This window comes from Zophobas morio, unplaced genomic scaffold (assembly GCF_036711695.1).
Source record: "Zophobas morio isolate AGI-343-1 ecotype UQ-CSIRO unplaced genomic scaffold, CSIRO_AGI_Zmor_V1 ptg000021l, whole genome shotgun sequence".
In the NCBI taxonomy this organism is placed as follows: Eukaryota; Metazoa; Arthropoda; class Insecta; order Coleoptera; family Tenebrionidae; genus Zophobas; species Zophobas morio.
Window position 1 is genome coordinate 11,728,511 of NW_026972126.1, and position 18,573 is coordinate 11,747,083.

General features: G+C 32.5%; 1 protein-coding gene across 6 annotated transcripts in view; it reads left to right on the forward strand.

Annotated features, from left to right (window-relative positions):
- LOC135131978 (divergent protein kinase domain 2A) overlaps positions 1 to 6,731 on the forward strand; it is a 52,341-nt gene extending 45,610 nt beyond the window's left edge. For 4 of the 6 annotated variants that reach the window (XM_064059871.1, XM_064059874.1, XM_064059872.1 and 1 more), the window contains exons 2-5: positions 831 to 875; positions 5,511 to 6,300; positions 6,352 to 6,464; positions 6,525 to 6,731. In XM_064059871.1, coding sequence (XP_063915941.1) covers positions 5,541 to 6,300; positions 6,352 to 6,464; positions 6,525 to 6,716 — 1,065 coding nt within the window. In that variant the 5' untranslated portion in view covers positions 831 to 875; positions 5,511 to 5,540 and the 3' untranslated portion in view covers positions 6,717 to 6,731. The remainder of the gene's footprint in view (positions 1 to 830; positions 876 to 5,510; positions 6,301 to 6,351; positions 6,465 to 6,524) is intronic. The other 2 variants (XM_064059876.1, XM_064059875.1) reach the window with 2 other exon arrangements.
- The last annotated feature ends 11,842 nt before the right edge of the window (positions 6,732 to 18,573 follow it).

Consider the following 18,573-nt stretch of genomic DNA (forward strand, 5'->3'; position numbering starts at 1 on the left):
AAACCGACGTCAAGTGGCCGCCCTATATGCAGCTCGTTTCGTCGAAATATGGCTAACCTACGTTATTCCGAAGAAATTTTACATGAAATTGAACCGTGTAATTTCAGATTTTCTAAGACATGAAAACATGAAAAAGTTAAGCGCACTTTTATGCATTTGCCCTCGGCACGAAATTCCGCAATAAATTAGGTTTTTGTACCAAGATCTTGCGGGCGGTTCAGGGCCGACTTCAGCTCTATTGTCTTGCTTGTTATTTTTACATTTTTTTTTTTTTAAGTGTTGAATAATATTATTCAAATATACATACAATATAAATCAGAATTAGGTGGTAAAGTAGAGTCCACCGAATCGTGAACATTTTCGGTTATAGTGAGTGACGTCCGTCGGACAAGCAACCGAAACGCATGCAAGCGTTGCAAATCATCACCATTATAACACCGAACAGTCAAATAAGCACTTTTGGAACAAAAAATCAATGTTCACTATTCGACGGACTCCACTTTACACAAGTTCCGGATTTGTTATCCCGTCGCGTCGACTTCTCTCCAAAGATCCGAACGTGGTCGCCTTGTCGCGACACGTCGAAATCAATTTTCGGCGCTGTTATTGTGATTGGAATCGATGATTTTTCCCTTTCTTAGGGAATCTCTGGGGGGATGATGTCGGAGCAATCAGAGACCGGTCAGTGCAACAATAAAACAACCATTACTGCGCGTATTAACGTCGCAATTTGTCCAGGAATAAGGGAGATTTATTAACCATGTTTTAAAATGTCAGGCTGTTCCACCGTCATTGATTCGATTTAACCAAGACGTTTTTTTTTGTTGCAGATGAAATAGCAGCATTCCGGCGACCACGAAACTAATACGATTACGGTAAGACGATTTGTGGTTTGTTGTCTTTGCGGTAGTAGTTTTGCGTTTGTCGTTAACAAGCGCCAGAAAATTCACGTCGAAAGTTGTAGCTTTAGATGTCAGTTAAGTGTCACTTTTGCGAGGAATTTTTTGTTGTGGTAGGCTAGGGGGTAAGATTTGTATCAGATTATTACATTTGTGGTGATTCGATTTCGCAGCAAAAAGTTCGAAGGATCGGCTTCGATTAATGTTCTCGCTGCGATTTTGGTTTTTGTGTGGTTTGTAGAGTTTTCTATTTTTGTTGGGTAGTGCACGTCAGTTCATCGTGTGCTTGCTTGCTGTTGCTGCAGTATATTTTAAAGACCAGGCGAAGCACAAAAACGGTTATACCACGTCGTGAAGTGTATAATCGTTAATTAATACGCGAAAATACTTCACCGCCGTTTGTTAATTTTCACTGAGTTGTTAAATCATGGTAATGAATTTAACTTTATGTTTCTGAAGTTTACAGTGACATAAAATTTACAGTGTTTTTTAAAGTTGGAAATAAAATAAATCCGGCACGATTAATGATTGTTTATTTATAAACATGGGGAAACTTTTCATGTGTTAAGAGTGCTGAAAATATTAAGTCGTTCTAGGTTGTTCTACGATCCGGAAGATTCGAATTTAATTAAGTAATTCAACAACGATAATAATGTCAATTAAATGCGAACAAACTCATTCAATTAATTTTGTGAAAACTCGAAATTTGAATGTAATAAGCCTCACGTCTATCAAGATTTATTGGTATCATTAATTATAATGACGCTGCAACAACGGTAGTCATGGAATGATGGATAGTGGCATTTGGTAAAAGAATGGGAGACAGTTGTCTCCGTTAGCTCTAATATTGGATTTTTTTGATATTATCTTTTAGGCGGAGATTCTTAACATATACTTGTACTGTTTACAAAGCAGCAGACAAATAACTTCCAGATTATATATATTCTTGTTTATGGACTTACATATTCGTATAGTTCGTAAATGCTGAATATCAACATCAGAAAAAATATATGGACCTAACTTTCCGAAAGGAAAAGTTTAAAGCGGCAAAAAATAATTTTCGCACTAAGAATTTTTAAACTTTTTAAATCAGAGTTTGATTTCCACAGTATAATCGACTTCTGTGTGATACGAAATATGCAATATCCCAAGTCGAACTGGTTTCTGAACATTTTTCCAAAAGAAATTGTATAAAATAAAGTTTATTTTTATATCTGTTACTATTAATGTAGATCATTTAAAAGAACATTGAAAAATAAGGAGTGAGAATGAATATCTGCAGAACTCCATCTGTCACAATTATTAAAGTATTCTTTCGAGTAGCAATCGTTGTCTTTTTGTGTCAATTAATACTTAATTCGGTATAAAATCTGTATCGTTTTAAGCGTTATACAGGGTGAATATAAAAATTGTAAATCAAGTTGGCTTTGAAATTTCGTAAATTTTAAGTGTCAATCGTTACCTATTTTTTAAAGCTCTTTCGGTGTATTTGTTTCTTGATTGTTAGGTAATCGACGATTCGGTTCGAATGATAGATTTGCTATCAATGTCGGCGAAACCGGAAATTCTTATTTTCTTTGGAAATGCTAAAAAAATTTTCAGTGTGTTTTAACAGTACATTAGAAGTGAAGGCTTTGATGGCGGTCGTAGTAAGTTTGAAGTAATGAAAAAATCTTTTGAGCTCTTGGTGTTTTTTTTATGAATTTGAAAAAGTCTTGAGTGCCGCAGTGTTTGAGTACCCATGGTGTATTATTTTGGGAGCTCATTGAGATTTTTTTTCATAAATTATTTAAAATAATTTTGGGGGATTTTGATGTCCTATTTTTGGAAAATTCTGACCTGACCTGTTCTTGAGTTAATTTTGGGACTCCGTTTTTTTTTGAAAAATTTAAAACAGTCTTGAAGTTCTAGGTATTCCTGTTTGGAAAGAATTTGAAAGTGCTCTGAAGGTTCTTGTGTCTTTTCTTATAATAATTGAATTAAATTTCTTAGAGGATACGCCATTTGCTAAAATCAGTCTTATTTTAGCAGTTACTAACAGGTATTAGCACCGCCCACCAACCATCTGTTTTCTTAGAGGGAATGTCATTTGCTAAAGTCAGTCTTATTTTAGCAGTTACTAGCCCCGCCCACCCACCCCCTCTTTTCTTAGAAGGTATGTCATTTGCAAAAGTCAGTTTTATCTTAGCAAGTACTAACCCCGCCCACCCGCCCTCTATTTTCTTAGAGAATGTCATTTGCCAAAATCAGTCTTAACAGGTACTAGCCTCTCACCTGCTCTCTCTTTTCTTAGAGGGTATCTCATTTGCCAAAATCAGTCGTATCTTAGCAGCAACTAGTCCCGCCCACCCACCCTCTCCTTTTTTCGAAGATGTCATTTGTTAAAATCAGTTTTATCTTAGCAAATGATGACTAACTTTTACAAAAAATGATCAAAAGCTGAAAACATTACGATTATTTTTATACAATTTTTTTGTAACTCCAGAAACCCCCGTACATAACATACCAAAGAGTTAATCTGCCATTTTCCGGACACCTGGTATATTTAGATACGTTTTGGTTTACTTCTTTTCAGGCTTTACGACCACGGTTTATTTTTGAAATTCCGATGCGATGTTGCCACGTTATTTATTTTTTTTTTAATTTTTAGCAGTGGAAGAGTTCACAAAAAATTACATTAGGCTCATCTTTAAAATCCGTCTTACAATAGTTTGTTGAGAGATAAATAAGTTGTGGTATAAATAAACTTGGATCTTCATATACAGAGTGCTTATAAAAAATAAATATTACAATTTTCATATATTCATATTACAGTTTCTTCAATTAGAACATCCTATATTTTATTACTGCATCTTATTGTATTTTTTGTTCTCTTTTTTTTTAAGTATTTTATTTTTTTAAGAGACTTCGACATATTGGAACAATGAGAACAAAAATAGAGCAAGATATAGTAATAAAATACAGGGTGTTTTATTTTGAAAAATTGAAATATTGACATTTGAAAACTGTGAACTTTTAGAATCTTTTTATAACCACTATATTAAAATTCGATTTAATATTCGCAATAAAGCGCGTACTTTTATTTATTCCTCCACAAAATATTCTAATACAGACTTTAAAAATAACCTCTTTGCAAATTTTTTTGTGTACCCTCTATTGCAAAAAAATCTGATAGAAAAAACTATTATAATAGGCAGCAACTGCTTTTGGTATTAACCCTTAAGATTATATGCAAATTTTTCTGACCACTGTATGCAACTATCCCTTACTTCTAGGGTAGTTACGTGCAACTGCCCGGAGGTATTAACACCATCTGCAGATTTTTGGTTGACCGTGGCGCGCAACTGACCCATGGTCAATCTTCTCAATGTCAAATTTTACATGTATATTATAATCATGTCGACCAACACATCTTTCCAAAATTTGCCGTGAACGTTACGATTATCGTGAAAAAACACCTAAAATTTTGTCTTCGCTTCCAAAGTGTTCAGCTTGAAGTTTTCTTTTACCCTTCAGTGGGAATCTTTGCAGAACGCCCTCCCTTACATCTAGCGTAAAAGACGTTTCGTTTTACTTCTCGTCTTACGAATATCTAGTTTCATGTTTTCGTGCCTTTTCACACATCTGCTTAAATTTATAAGGGATCGTATTCCAAAACAAAGACTTTTGCGTTGTAAAACTTCAAACATAAAAAGATTTTGTTACACATATAATTAGTAAAAATATCAAGTAAATCGTGCAAAAATAGTCGAAGTAGCAACGTTTGGGTTTAACATTGTTGGCAGTGGGAAAGGTTGTAACTATTGTGGAAATATTTAGGGAAAACGTTTACATTAATTGAAAATACTTTGTGTTATTTCAGTTCATCGTTCAAAGTTCATCTAGTGAATCAGCCAATACGTCACGTCATCAATCTTGTTTTAAATTTAGATTTCTAATAGCATTCTCCGGTTTTATGAAAATAATGTATCTTTTGACTAAGCGTGAACTTTTGTACGTTTATATGTAAATAATATAATGTATCGTCCGTCCCTGTCATTTTCTATATAATGTACATCGTTTACCTGCGTGGAGCTACAGTTGAAAATCAAAGTTTTCTTTCTTCGCTTCGTAGATGGAGCCACAATTGCGGTTATCTTATCCAGACAAAAATAAACGCCCTAACCTTATAAAGGAAAACCGAGTATAACCTCATAACACACTAACTTCATTCCACCCAATTCTTATCGACTCTCGACTTACTTTTCTAATCTCCCAGGATTCGGCCGTAACCTATGTAGAACCTCACCTGTAATATTACCGAACTATTTTTATCTCGAAAACTTCGAGAAAAGTTGTTGAAGCTTTCGAGGGGTGGAAATCGATACTCCACATCTTGGCAATCTTTCGTATAAGATGATTAGACGAAACGCAGGTTCACCCTCCACTCAAACGTTTGTTCCAAAAAAACCTTTCAAAGAATCACTACATTTTAAAAAATATCTCACGAAAACTTTTTGCCAGAGAGATTTACGGGGGCACTAACAAGTTGGAAAAACGTCGGGAAGATTTACGGGAATTTTTAACAAGCCCTGGAATCAATACATTGTAATGGTATATTTCCGATTTTAGTTCGTCTGGGCGAAGGATGAAGAGTGAAAGATGAATTTTGCTTTGATCGTCTTGGTAATCTCGACAATCGCTGGAATTTACATAGGGATTTTGTCGCAAAGACCAGTTTCGAGTTTGTCGGATTCGATCAAGTGTCCGTTCTGTTACGGAATTGATTTGTGCAAGGACGTGGACGATAAAAGAATCACTCTCACGTATAAGAGCTTCGGGGATGTTTTTTATAATTTATTCAGTGTGAAAAATTTGTATTTCGCCGAGTACGGCGATAAGAGGGTGGTCTTGAAAAAGTTAGGACACAAAGAGGAATTAGATAGAATTCGTAGAACCCACGTAGCGCAGGATGACGTCCTAAATTTTATGAAAAGCGATGACGGCGTACGGAGTTTCAGACCGTGCTCTAAAGAAACCGCAAAAACTTTCCTGAACGAAATGAGTTCTAATTTTGATCTGGACCAAATCTGGACCATTCTCCAAGTGAACGTGGAGCCTTTAATCCTGACGCTTCTATCAAACCAAGCCTGGCCGGTCCCGAAATTGTACGGAAGGTGTGGCTTTTTAATAATTGAACAGTACTGTGGCTTACCGCTCAATCATTTTCAAACTTCTCCCTGGCATGTTCGAGCTTATTTAGCTTTACAATTGCTGGAAGCTGCCATTCATTTCACGCATAAACACCACGATTTCAGGCTGTATTTGACAGATATATCACCTGATAACATCGCAGTCGATGATAATTTCACTTTATATTTCGTCGATTTGGAAAACGTCATCCTGAAACAAAAGCTCGAAGGTACAGAACAACACAGAAAGCGAAAGCGTTATTTCATCTCTGAAATTTTAGATAACAAGATGATTCATTATAGCGAATACTTCGCTGATGAAGACTTCGTTTATAGCGAAGAGGAAGTTTGTCAAAGCCCAATAAGCGACCACAATGTTTATGCAGTGTGTCGAGTGAGTTTGAGGAGAGTCGGTTCGAGCTGGATGGTATTAATTATGTGGTTTTTGTTTTAGTTGTTGTTGAGTCGAAGGGCGCCTTGGCCTATGATGCGAAATGGACTTCTCCATTCACCACCCCCTGGGGTAACGACTTTGCATAGTGAATTGTTTAGTTTGGTGGAGGAATGTGTGGATTCCAAAGTAAAGTTGAATCGGTTTTACATAGCTGAAGAATTGATTAGACTGTTGAAAGGAGTAATTGAATAAATTGTTGGAAATTAAGCTGAGTTTTGTGGAGACAACTTAAAATTCGTTGAAGGTTAATCAGATTAGTTTAGATAAACTGGATGGAAGAGCTTTTCAAGTACTAATTACGTGTTTTATTCTCATTTGTAACTTTTTTTTGTTGGCGTACTTGATTCGTACATAAAACAAAAGCCAGGTCTTGTATTTGTGATGTTTTTCTTCTGGTCCTTTTATTTTTTTTTTTTTATGAATTTGTTCGGCACACTGTATGTTTTTTTCCCTTGATCTTGTTATAGGTACATCGGGTTCTGAGGTTTCTCGTGCTTTCCTGTTATGCTCAAATTGATCTATGAACTTTTTTTAACAGTAAAAAACGAAACAATTTTTTTAACACGTGTGATACAAGAATTACAAATTTGAAGTACTTGAATTTTTGGTTAGAGAGGGTTCATTTTTTTCAAAAATGTTTGACACTTTGATAGATCAGTTATTTATTTCTTTAACAATCTTGATAATTTTGCAAATTTATACATATTTTTCTCTATTCTACTTTAGAAGTTTTACGAGATTAATTTTCATCTTCACGATTAAGTATTTCAAGGTGCAATTTCAAAATTCATTAATCGGTAGCACAGCTCTGAAAATTCTATCTTCAAAATATTTCCAGTAGACAGACGGAATTTTCACGTTCAGAAAGCTTTCAAAATTGTTTTTCTATGTCGCAAATCTATGAAAATAATTTTTACTTGCAGAGCAGAAATTTTTATTCTGAAATGAGATTAGTTTGGTTAATGTCTAACCATGTTTTTCTGGTGTTTAGAGTTTAGGGAATCTAAACATTCCAGGTTTTCATCTCCGTTTGTCTGTATACCCCGGTTATTTTATTAGACGGATATTCCTACCAAAAGAATTACTTTCAAATTTTAGATTGTCTATATAAAATTTATTGTTATTTCCTTTTAAAAAACTTATGGCGTCGATTCGAGTTTTCAGTTGAGATGTTCACTGTGACATGCTGCACTTTATCTCTAGTTTAATAATTTATTTCCCCTTTAGATAATAGGATCCATTTGGAAACTGACTTTCATGTTTTCCTTGACGTTTTATGGCTCGTAGAATACAAAAAGTGAGCTTCTGGTTTTCGCCCATCTGTCGTCTGTTGGCGATTTTATTAGACAGATAATTTCTGAAACTACTCGACTGATTCATGCGATCATTTAGACTTGTTTTAAGAATATCGTGTATGTGATCAAACGCTTACCAAAAATTGTCTGTTCATCTCGACCAAAAATTTGCTGACGTCACCGAAAGAGTTGTTAAGTAAAACGTATTTAAAATGTGCTTATAGACATCTGTTTTCTTCATAAACTCCATATAATTTTCTTTATTAATAAAAATAAATAATAAAAATAATTTTAATAAAAAGTATCGCTTTAAACATATGCATATTATATTTATCAAACTGTAGTTTAATAATTCACATTGACTTCTATTTTTGTTTGTAGCGGTTATCGCACTTAAAAAAAACTTCGTCATTAATCGTTGTACATTATTATTAATAAAATAAGTATTTTTCATTAATAAAGAAACCAAAAAAAAAAAATATTAATAAGACAAAAGCATAACCAACTAAACACTAGAGAAGATGTTGAAAATTTTGATCATTTTTTGTAAAAGTTAGTCATCAGTATTTGCTAAGATAAAACTGATTTTGGCAAATGACATTTCTTCAAAGAGAGGGTGGGTGGGCGGGGCTAGTAACTGCTAAGATAAGACTTGATTTTGGCAAATGAGATACCTTCCAAGAAAAGAGAGGGTGGGTGGGCGGGGCTACTACCTGCCAAGATAAGAGTGACTTTGGCAAATGAGATACCCTCTAAGAAATTTAATTAACTTATTATAAGAAGAGGCACTAGAGGTTGCAAAGCACTTTCAAATTTTTTCCAAATAGGAATACCTAAAACCTCAAGATTGTTTTAAATTTTTCAAAAAAAAAAAAACGGGGTCCCAAAATTAACTCAAAAACAGGTAGGTCAGAATTTTCTAAAAATAGAACACCAAAGTCCCCTAAATTGTCTTAAATAATTTACAAAAAAAATCTCCAATTCTCAATATCATACGCCATGGTTACCCAAGAGTCTCCTGAATTTAAAAAAAAAACTAAAAGCTCAAAACATTTTTTCAAGTTCATCCAGCAACAAAACACCAAATTCTTTTAAATTTAGCTGAAAATGAAACCAGTCTGGCTTCAAACATATGCATGTTATATTTTTCAAACTGTAGTTTAATAATCCACAATACATTGATTTATATTTTTGTTTGTAGAGGTTATCACTCTTAAAAATAAATCATAAGATCAAATTTTGTAATTTATCTAAGAAATTGGACTTATTTGACTGAACTTCATCTATAATTTAACTTTGACTTGTGTACAATGAAACATTGTCACTTGCTTGAAAATATTTATCTAGTCGACAACATATAAAAAATTCAAAAAGTTACCAGAAAATACCTATTCAAAATTTAAAATACGGATTTTTCAAAGTTAGATAATTAATATCAGTAAATTCTGAGATCCTTCCTTGAAGAAATATACATATATAAAAAATTAGTTAGTATTAGACAGAGATTCCCTATACACACAACAAATTTAGCTTCTAAATTCAAAATACGTCTTTCAGAATTTACAAAGTACGACGTTCGTCGTTCTTAAAGTTGTACATACCTGCGTTCATCGTTCAGAGTGTACAAAGTGGGGTGTTCAAAATTTATGAAGTACGGCGTCAGAATTTACAAATTATACAGTATGTCCCCGGATTGAGTTCACAAGAGGAAAAAAAAACTGTATTTTCTATTTTACAAAAAATGACATAGGAATAACATTTTATGCTTAATTCAAAACGAATAAATCTCCAATTAAAACTACAATATTCCCGGTTTGTACTCTTAAAATTAACTTTTTCATATTTCTAAGTTCTTCGTTATTTTTAGTTTTGAATTAAGCAAAAAATGATATTCCTATGTAATTTTTTTCCTCTTGTGAAGTCAATCCGGGGACATACTGTATATGACGTACGTCTTTTGTAAGTACGGCGTTCGTCGTTTGAAATGTATAAATACAGCGTCTGTCGTTTATAAAGCAGGGCGATTAGAATTTGTAAAGTACTCCGTCCGTCATTAACCGGTAGGAGTGTTACACTGCTAATATAAAATTTAAAAAATGTAGATTCTTAGTGTAAAAAATAAAAGCGGGTTCATAAACCACAAGTATAGAAGTATGTTATCTTATGAAATTTAAAAAACGTTGTTAGTGAAATGACTAGAGAAATTCTCGTTATTACCATCTACATGATATTGTTAATGTAAAGTTTACAACAGTCGATCCCGTAGTTTTGGAAGTTATCTGTCTGATGAAACGCCAATAGACCACAAACAGTCGACAAAGATGAGACAGTCGAAAAACGGGAGACCTATTTTTTCATATTCTAGCAGGCTTGGGAAGAAAAAATTAGAATAGAATTTCTATGACAAGAACAAGTAGAGTCATCACAGTGCGGTCACGTGGCATATAATTTGCGTTCTGAAAAGGGGGCGCTCTAACAAAATATAATTTTATATACAGGGTGAGTCACCAAGCGCGCGTTTCTGGATATCTCATTAATTATTAGAAATAGAAAAAAGTCAAAGACCGAAGTTGTACGGTTTTTTGAGAACTATACTCTTAAATTATTCTTAACTCTATATAGTGATCTGTTTATTAATACGTTACACACAACTTATTTTTTTTATGAAACACTATATATTTTTACATATTTTAACCTCTTCTTAGGCTTTAAAGCCATAGTTGATATTTGAAATTACAATGCGACGTTGCCACGTTATTCCCATTTTCTTGGAGTTTTTTAGCAATGGAAAGGTTCACAAAAAATCACAGGTTTGTTTTTGAAGTCTGTCTTACAATATTTTGGGAAGAGATACAGAAAGGTACACACTGTGTTGTGGTATAAATGAGATTAAATATTCATATACATATACAGAGTGTTTACAAAAAATGTTTTAATTTTTACAATTTTCAAATATCGATATTTCAGTTTTTTCACATATATATTATTACTGCATCTTATTTTAGTTTTTTGTTGTCTTTCTATTTTGCTGATTATTTTCTATATTTAAAGTGGATAGTTAATGCGATTTTTTACTTTTTTCAAAAACACATCGACATATTGGAAGAATCAGGATAAACAATAGAATAAGACACATTAATAAAATACAGGATGTTCCATTTGAAAAATAAACAACAAATATTGATATCTGAAAATTGTAGTTTTACATTTTTTTTATAAAGACTTGCGATTTTTTTAGGAACTCTTTCTTTGTCAAAAAAATTCAAGAAAATTGAAATAACATGGCAACGTCGCAGCGAAATTTCAAAAGTAAACTGTAGTTGTAAAGCCTAAGAAGAGGTCATTTAAAATATATAAAAAATATGTAGGGTGTTTCATTAAAAAAAAACTAAGTTGTATGTTACTCGTTTAACTTTAATAGTATACTCCTTAAAGAATCTTTCAACTTTCGTTTTCGACTTTTTCTTTTATTTCTGATAATACTTAATTGTATATTTAAAAGTAAATAAAGAAACACTGTTGGATCAAACTACCAAGGAATCGCAAAACAGAATGACTGCGACGTTCTGTCGGTGTATTCTTCTCAAAGTATTTCCACTCTGCTTTTGATCTGCTTTTATCCTTCATTCTTTAGCGGTGGTCTATCACAAAAAAAAATGTTTTCTTGAATGTACAAAATTATGATTTAGTGTTAACATTGTCAACAATAATCCACAAATTGACCATGGGTAATTTTTTTTACATTACGCATGTCGCAGCAGCGCTCATCAGAAAATACTTTTTTCTTGAAGATGCGATTTAAACAAGCTACAAATTGTCCAGAAAAAGAGGAATTCACCGTTCCTTTTTCTACAGAATTTCTGTGAAAACAGGGGACTTTATATTGTGACGTTGGTCGTAATTAAAAAAATCGACGTGGGTAAAACTCAACAAATTATTTCTTAATAACTCGAATTTACACGACTGATTACACAACGATTATGTACAAATTAAGTTCGGCGCAACTTGACTGGCTTTTCTCAACATTCGCTGGCTCGACTCGACTGAATAATCGGTTCCGGTTAAAGCCTATATTCCTCTGGATGGATCGCGAACACCGCTTCGAGGGCGGCGTATGGGTTTATTTCGCAACAATATAATAGACGTCGATCAAGAGATGCAAAGATTCCAAATTTGTGCTCTAAAAAGTTTTAATATTCGAAGTCACCTATAGAACATCATGAATTTTCTTCAGCGAGACTCTACGCCAAGAGCAGTTACTTGTTTTGATTTCCAAAAGAAAAAAAAAAGCGAATCTTTTTCGTTTCCCCCTTTTTTTCTTCAGTTCTCTGCTTTTGCTTTACTTGCTTGGAGGATGTACTTGTCCATGAAGAGATAAAAAAAATATGTAGTTCGTCAACAGCTTTTGTTTACATTGAAATATTTTGACGTAAGTAAATGTTAGGGATGCTAGGAATTTTCTAAGGTTACAGCAATGTTAAACATGCAAATTGTTAACCAACACCACTGATGAGTTCTAGTTAAAAGCGAAGGATAAAAGGGAAACAGAATGCCATCGGCAAAATGTCAAACATTGTTGCAAATTTACAAACAGAATATCCTCATGGTTTCATTTTAAGACAACTTTCCGAATTTTCTTTAATTTTCACTTTCCGAGTGTTGGCTAGGGAAGTTTCGCCATATGGTTGTCGAATTTCATGCGTCTGATCATACGCAGCAACCTCAAAATTCATACTCTTGTATTTGTGGTTTATGAATCCGCCTTGAATTTTGTTCACACGTATCTTTGTGTATAATTTTTCGAAGACGTTAAATTTTGTGAGTGTAATATACTAAAGATCGCTTCTACGACGTAGTAGTCTAAATTTTGTGAAACTGGAGTGCTTAGAATTACCACTGGCGTAAAAACTAAACAAGCAATTTCTTCATAACAACGACGTTCCTCGAAGTTAATGAATACACTATTGTCTTCGTTGAAATAGTTGTGTACTTCAACCAGCTCGTAACTTTCTGAAATCAACAGTGAGCCTTGATATTCTCTCTGGTATTCTCATGTAGAGTCTACGTATCCCTTCGTTACCTTCCATCGTAGCAAATCTTGTCTAAACTTTACCAGTCTTTGCCGTTATGAAACACACATTTTCAATTAACCCCTTAAACTCCCTCCTTTACTGAATTCATTATGAATGCTGCATTAAGTAAATTAAAATCTCCTTCCCTTTCACGACGTGCCAAGGCGAAAAATCTTGATCTTTTTCATTAGAGTTTTAAGTAAATTCTAAATTACAATAAATAACGCACAGAAGGAGCCGCGTATCTGCGTAATTCGAATATTTGCATATTAAAGAGCCGCGTGGAAACATGACGCGCATCCATAACGTCTACTGCAGGCAGGGCTTAATCTCATTAAATCGCCAGATTGCAGGTTGACGTCGATGGGTCCGTGAGCTAAAAGGGAGATTAATTCGGGTTTTACGTATACATGTGTGTGTGCGCCTAGATCTAAGCCAAGTAGGATGATACGGTTGTCGTGTGACAAATTAGCCGTGCAAGATCTGGGACCGTTTTATATTTAGATAATTGCGTTCGAAGGTAATGATTAGCCGACGAGACGGGCCGAAATTTATTTTCGGACGGACGATCGAAAGGGTGTTACGAGTGGGAATGGATGGGATTGAAGGGGTGGGTTTAATTAGGCACGTGCGTTGGAGAGAGAGTAATGTTGTTGACGTTTCAGTGGGAAATTTTGCCGCCGGAGAAATGGATATGGCTTTTGCATGATGTTGTTTTTGTTGCCATGAATAGAATTAGATGGGGTTGTGAAGGTTTTTAAACGACTTCGTTAAAGATTTATTGTAAAAAAAAATAGGGCGGTACGTTGTGGATATTAATGGGAGAATTTAGTTCGTTTTTGTACAGTCTTTGCTAAAAGTAGATATTATGATGGTGCTTATCGAGCTGAACGTGGCGATTTATGAGAAATGGAGCTTTTAGTATTAATGTGGAACCAGTCTGGTCGTGACAGCTGACAGATAATTGCCATTTTTTCCCCACAACGGAAGTAAGTGAGCTATTGTTCAGTATGGTAAGTAGTGTTACGCACTGTATAAAATAAAGCATTTCATAAAATTGTCACCAACTTTTGGGAATGTCCTCTGAAAGCAGTGACCGGTATATTTATCATCTTATTAACGTTATCTGTGTCTCTGCTGACAACTGTCAAGTTTCTCTCGATGCCAACTTTTGAAACGACAATATTACATACATCATTAATTGTCGTGTTTAATTCCGTACGACACGCAGCAGCCACTCCCTTAATAAGGTGGCACTTACTTAATTTAATTTTGTGAAGTTCGTTCGTTTTTTCAAAAAGCGTAACGTTAACACGTTTCTAACAAAATAAATCCAATTCAACCTGAATTTTTTTGATTTGATATCTATAAATACGTTTCTACGAAAAAGTTATACTCTACATGGTTAAGTGCCTAACAGAATCTCGAAAATTGAAAAGTCTCGACTGGGTCTCAATTTTTTAAACTTCTGTCGATTTCGTTATAACCTCATGTTATACTATTGTGGCCCAATATATTTGTTGTAGTGCTAAAAATAATGATTTGGTGCTCGAGGCTATTTTAATAATGAGGATTTGTTTTGCTAAACGTGTATTTGTTACTTGACGCCGACATTGTTTCTAAAGAATGCGCAACCGATTTTGTAACACTTTTTCAAAAATCTTCCAAGTTTACTTTTAAATCGAAAACAGTAGTTGGAAAAACGAGTAAATCTGAAGTAATTGTTGCTGTAGCTGTTCAAACAACCCCAAAAAACAATGTTTTCAAAAATTTTCCAAAAAAAATTAAAGCGGGATGGTAAAATGGAAAAACAGAACTTAGTAAATTCTTCGTAATTTATTAATATGAAGCCAATTTTTACGATCATTTTTCAAATAACACAAAACAAAATTTTCCAAAATTTTTCAAAAAAGATTTAAATAGGGTTCTATTCGAATTTTCTTTCTATCTTTCTTTCTATACATATATCACAAGGAAACCCCATTTCAAAATTTTTTTCAAAAATGTGATAAATAAAGCAGGATCTAGTCGAATTAAACAAATTCTGGATACTAAAAATATCTCCATTGATTACGAATTGAAATAATTTTTATTTATAAAGTTTAAATAACTTGGAAAAACGATAGAATACATTTCAAAAATTTTGCAAAAAAATTAATACGGGTTTTATTCGAAATTAAAAAAGCCTATTTTATAGACAATTCTTTGTAAATTACGAATCTTTGAATAATTTGGGAAAACAGGAGGATAATATCCAAGGGTTCTTCAAATTAAAGGATTCACTATAGACATCTTCGGACATTTTGAACCTGAAACTTGAAAAACGCGAAAAATGATTTCCAAAAAGTTTGAAGCTGTAGCTGGTCAAGCAACCCCAAAACAATTTTTTTTTCAAAAATTTCCCCAAGAAATATTAATATGGGCCCTATTTAAATGGAAAGAAAACGAAGGATTCACTGTAAATTATCAATATGAAGCCAAATTTACTATAATTTTTCAAATAACGCGGAAAACAGGCGAAGATTTTCCAAACATTTTCAGAGGAAAGTTGGCGGGGTTTTATTCGAATTTTAAAAACAGTTATTCTATACATACATTTTTGTATATTTCGCTTTTGAAGTACTTTTGATGAAGCCACTAAATAACTCGCAAAAACGCCCGGATGTTTCAAATTTTTTACAAAAATATGTTAAATAAAACGGGATCTAGACGAATAATAATAATAATAAAAAAATACTGGATACTGAAGAATTTTCCGTTGATTACGAATATGAAATAATTTTTATTTACAACAATTTAAATAAATAACTTGTAAAACCGAGAGAATAAATTTCAAAATTATATTCGAAATTATGAATTCTTTGGAAATTACGAATGTGAAGTCATAGCTATACATCTTCAAACAATTTCGAAAAACATGAGGGTAATTTCCAAAAATTTTAGATTGGCTTTCGAATTTTAAAGAGTCGTTTCATAGATTCATTCGTACATTTCGATCCTGAAGTAGTTTTTGTTAAATCTGTTCAAGTAACTTACAAAAACGAGAATAATTTCCAAAAATTTTCCAAAAATGTCTTAAACGAGAATCTAGCCAAATGAAAAACTGTGGTTGCTAGAGAATTCTCTCTTAATTACGACTATGAAACAATTTTTCTTATAACAGTTCAAATAACTCGAAAAAAGAGAATAATTAATAAAAAAATTCCAAAAGAAAAAATTAAAACGGGCTCTATTCGAAATTAAAAAGCGTCTTTTTGTAGAAAATTTTTTGTAGATTACATTAATTTTAGCTATAGATCTTGAAATAGTTTGGAAAAACAGGAGGCTAATTTTCAAAAATTAAAAAAATAAATAAAAAAGGCCACCATTTGAATTTAAACAGCACCGTCTTATAGACCCTGTTTGTATCTTCAGAATGTGAAAATACTTTTTCTAGAGACCGCCAAATAACTTGATAAACGAGAAAATTATTTCCAAAAATTATTAAAAAAAGTTTTTAATGAGCTGGATTGATTCAAATACAAAAAAAAGGTTATAGAGAATTCTCCGGAGATTACTATGAATTTGAAGTCATTTTTGCTGTAGCTGTTTAAACAACCCCAAAACAGAATATTAAAAAAACAAATTCCACAAAATATAAATACGGGCTCTATTTAAATGAAAAAAAAAACGGAACTTATACATAAAACATTTATACCATAATTTTTCAAATAACGCGGAAAACGGGAGAAAATTGTCCAGACATTTTCAAAGTTAAGTTAAATTGTGTTCTATTGGAAGTTTAAAAACAGTTATTCTATACGTATATCTTCGTATATGTTGCTCTTGAAGTACTTTTGATGAAGCTGTTAAATAACGTGCAAAAATGCCCCCAAATTTTAATTTTTTTTTCCGAAAATGTGTTAAATAAAACAGGATCTAGTCGAATAAAAAAAATACTGGAGACTAAAGAATTGTTTGTGGATTACGAATATGAAATAATTTTTATTTTTAACAGTTTAAATAACTTGGGAAAACGAGAGAATACATTTCAAAATTCTATTTGAAATTAAAAAAGTGCTATCTTATAGACAATTCTTTTTAACTCACGACTCAGAAACCATTTCATACATTTTCAAATAATCCGGAAAAACAGGAGGCTAATTTCCAAAAATTTGAAACGGAGTTTTTGAATTTAAAAGTCATTTTATAGACAAGTTCATAAATTTCGACCCTGAATTATTAGTTTTAGTTAAAGCTGTTCAACTAACTTACAACGAGAATAATTTCGAAAAATCTTCCAAAAATGCCCAAAAAGTTTAAATAACTTGAAAAAAGCGAGAGACTAATTTCAAAAACTTTACAATAAATGATAAAACGGGCTCTATTTGAAATAAAATAAGGTCATCTTGTAAAAAATTCTTTTTGAAATAGAAAGATCGAAAAACACAACAAAAACTTTAAAATGGCTTCCATTTGTTTTTAAAAAGCACCGTCTTATAGATGCTGCTTCGTAACTTACGTATTAGAAGATTTTTTTGATACGAATCTTGAAATAACTTGAAAAAACGCGAACATGATTCCAAAAGTTTCAAAAAAGTTCTCAAACGAGCTTCATTTAAATACAAACAAAGCGTATGGGGAATTCTCCGTTGATTATGAATCTGAAGTAATTTTTGGTGTAGCTGCTCAAACAATCCAAAAGCAGAATATTTTTCAAAAATGTTCTAAAAAAAAATATTAAAATGGAAAAACGGAACTTATGAATAATTCTTCGTAAATTATTTATCAATGTGAAGCCAATTTTGTTTATAATTTTTGAAATAACACTGAAAACAGAACATTTTCTAAAAATTTTCAAAAGGAAAGTTAAATTGGGTTTTATTCGAATTTGAAAAGCAGTCGTTTTATGCGTATAGTTTCATATATTTCTCTCTTTTGTAGTTTTGATGAATCTGTTCACATAACTCGCAAAAACGTTTTTATATTTCAAAAATGTTTTCGAAAAATGTGTTGAATACAACGGGATCTAATCTAGTAAATGATATTGGATACTAAGGAATTTTTTGTTGATTACGAATATCAAATAATTTTTGTTTGTAACAGTTTAAATAACTTGGAAAAATTACGAATCTTAAGCCATTTTACTCCCACATCTTCAAATAATTTGGAAAAACAGGAGGCTAATTTCCAAAGATTTGAAACGGGCTTTTTGAATTTAAAAGCCATTTTATAGACATGTTGATAAATTTCGACCCTGAATTACCTAGTTTTTGTTAAAGCTGTTCAACTAACTTACAACAACGAGAATAATTTTGAAAAATTTTCCAAAAATGTACAAAATGTTTAATTAACTCGAAAAAAGCGAGACAATAATTTCAAAAACCTTTACAAAAAATGTTAAAACGGGCTCTATTCGAATAAAAAAGGGTCATATTGTAGTAAATTCTTTTTAGATTACGAATCTGATGCAATTTTAGCTAAACATCTTGAAATAGATGGAAAAACACAACAAAAAAGTGAAAATGGTTTCCATTTGTATATAAAAAGCACCGTCCTATAGATGCCGTTCGTAACTCATGGATTCAAACGAGCCCAATTCAAATACAAAAAAGTTTGTAGAGAATATCTTTTTAAAAATTTTTCGAAAAACATTCAAGTGGGCCCTTTTTGAATGGAAAAAAAAAGGAACTTACAAAGAAT